At 22.9% G+C, this 1,632-nt stretch overlaps 1 protein-coding gene across 1 annotated transcript; it reads right to left on the bottom strand.

Moving 5' to 3' along the window:
• Positions 1-74: 74 nt before the first annotated feature.
• LOC111532563 (bromodomain-containing protein DDB_G0280777-like) lies at positions 75-952 on the bottom strand (the record flags this gene model as incomplete). The annotated part of the gene is made up of 2 exons (XM_023199649.1): positions 817-952; positions 75-639 (listed from the first exon to the last, which is right to left on the bottom strand). Coding segments are annotated over exons 1-2 (633 nt in total), but the record flags the coding sequence as incomplete, so codon positions are not given.
• Positions 953-1,632: the final 680 nt, after the last annotated feature.

The raw sequence follows: 1,632 nt of genomic DNA, 5'->3' as shown, positions 1-1,632 counted from the left end.
TCAAATAATAAAAAAAATTCTTTTTCATCATTAACTTTTTGAATATATAATTTTGATATTATATTTTTTAACACTTGTTCACTATTAGGGTTTAAATAAAACGAGTTAGGATTATGGCTACTACTGCTAATGCTTGTGTTATTATTGTCATATGTTTGACTTTCATATCTATTTGAAAAAGCGGTAGTTTCGGTTTTATTTATGTCCCTTTCTGTACTATTTATCCAAACATTATTACTTAATTTGTTATTATTACTTAATTTTTCATTATTACTTAATTTGTTATTATTACTTTCATTGTTAACGAAATTTTTTAGCACGCAGCCAAAAAGGCTATGTTGTTCGTTTATATGGTTGTTACTGTTACTGTTACTGTCGTTGTTATCATTATAATGCTTTAGTTTGTGTTGTATTATGGTAGTAAGATTTTTAATAGGAAATGATCCTTTCATATAAACATAAAAAATAACATCTTGTTTATTTTCTTTATATATTTTTATAAGTTGTTCTGCGCATACAGTTAAAGCAAATTGTGTCTTTCCACTTCCCGCGTTTCCGATCAGTTCAATTAAGCTATAATTGAGAATACCATTTTCAAAAAATAAGTTTAACTTATTGTTGTCAAATTTTAGTACAGTCCTAAAAAAAAAGAGGAGGGCGGAGAAGCAAAAAAAAAGCAAAAAAAAGAAATTATAGAATGTAGTTAAAAAAGAGACAAATTAGAGCTTTTCTTTTAAGATATATACTAACGCATGTACGTACGTACGCTTGTTGTCTTTTTCAGTTGTTAACTTTGAATATTGTTTTAAAACTTACCTATCACGTTTATTAAAAGTTGCATCTTCAAATATCTGCTTAACACTTCTACATGTGTTTTGATACATTACGTAAAAAATAACTCATATAATACTGTAATTAAGATTTAAAATTATTCCTTTGTATTTTTTTTTATTTTATTTTTTTTTTTTTTGTAACATATTTATATCTTTTATGATTTTCAGATTTAATTATTAGGAAATAAATAAACTATGGGGGGAAGATGTTTAATTTGGCTCATCTTGAAAAAAAAAAAAAAAAAAAAAAAAAAAAAAAATCATAAGCACAAGCATAAGCATAAACATGTATTTAATACATATACACCTGACTAATATTAAAACAAAAAAAAAGGATTATGAATATTACCAAACATTCAAAAGTAATCTTAAAAAAATATATATTTATATTATTTTTTTTTAACAAAATATATATATAAACTGCATACTACACATTTAATGAAACAATTTTTTTCATCAAAATGTAAGATACTATTTTATTTGTTTTGTTGTTTTTTTATTTTACAAAATTATGCTCGCAACATAATTTGACTTTTATATGTGTGTGTCGACTATACATTTTTTTAATTTTTAGAAAAAAACTAAATAGCGCAATTTGAAAAGGAAAAATAAAACAGAATAAAATTATAAAAATAGAAAAGTCACATTTTTTTTTTTTTTTTTTTAATGTTTGTGATTAACAAAATTTAACTGCTACTAAATAGTAGTATTAAATGATACAATAAAAAAAAAAATCGTAAGATAGTGGTAGCATAGTAGAGGAGTAAGCAGATAATATATAAATGGTTAATGAGTGTAT

This window comes from Piliocolobus tephrosceles, unplaced genomic scaffold (assembly GCF_002776525.5).
Source record: "Piliocolobus tephrosceles isolate RC106 unplaced genomic scaffold, ASM277652v3 unscaffolded_15083, whole genome shotgun sequence".
Classification (NCBI taxonomy): Eukaryota; Metazoa; Chordata; class Mammalia; order Primates; family Cercopithecidae; genus Piliocolobus; species Piliocolobus tephrosceles.
Note: the sequence above shows the minus strand (reverse complement) of the source record. Positions and strands in the feature narration are given on the sequence as shown.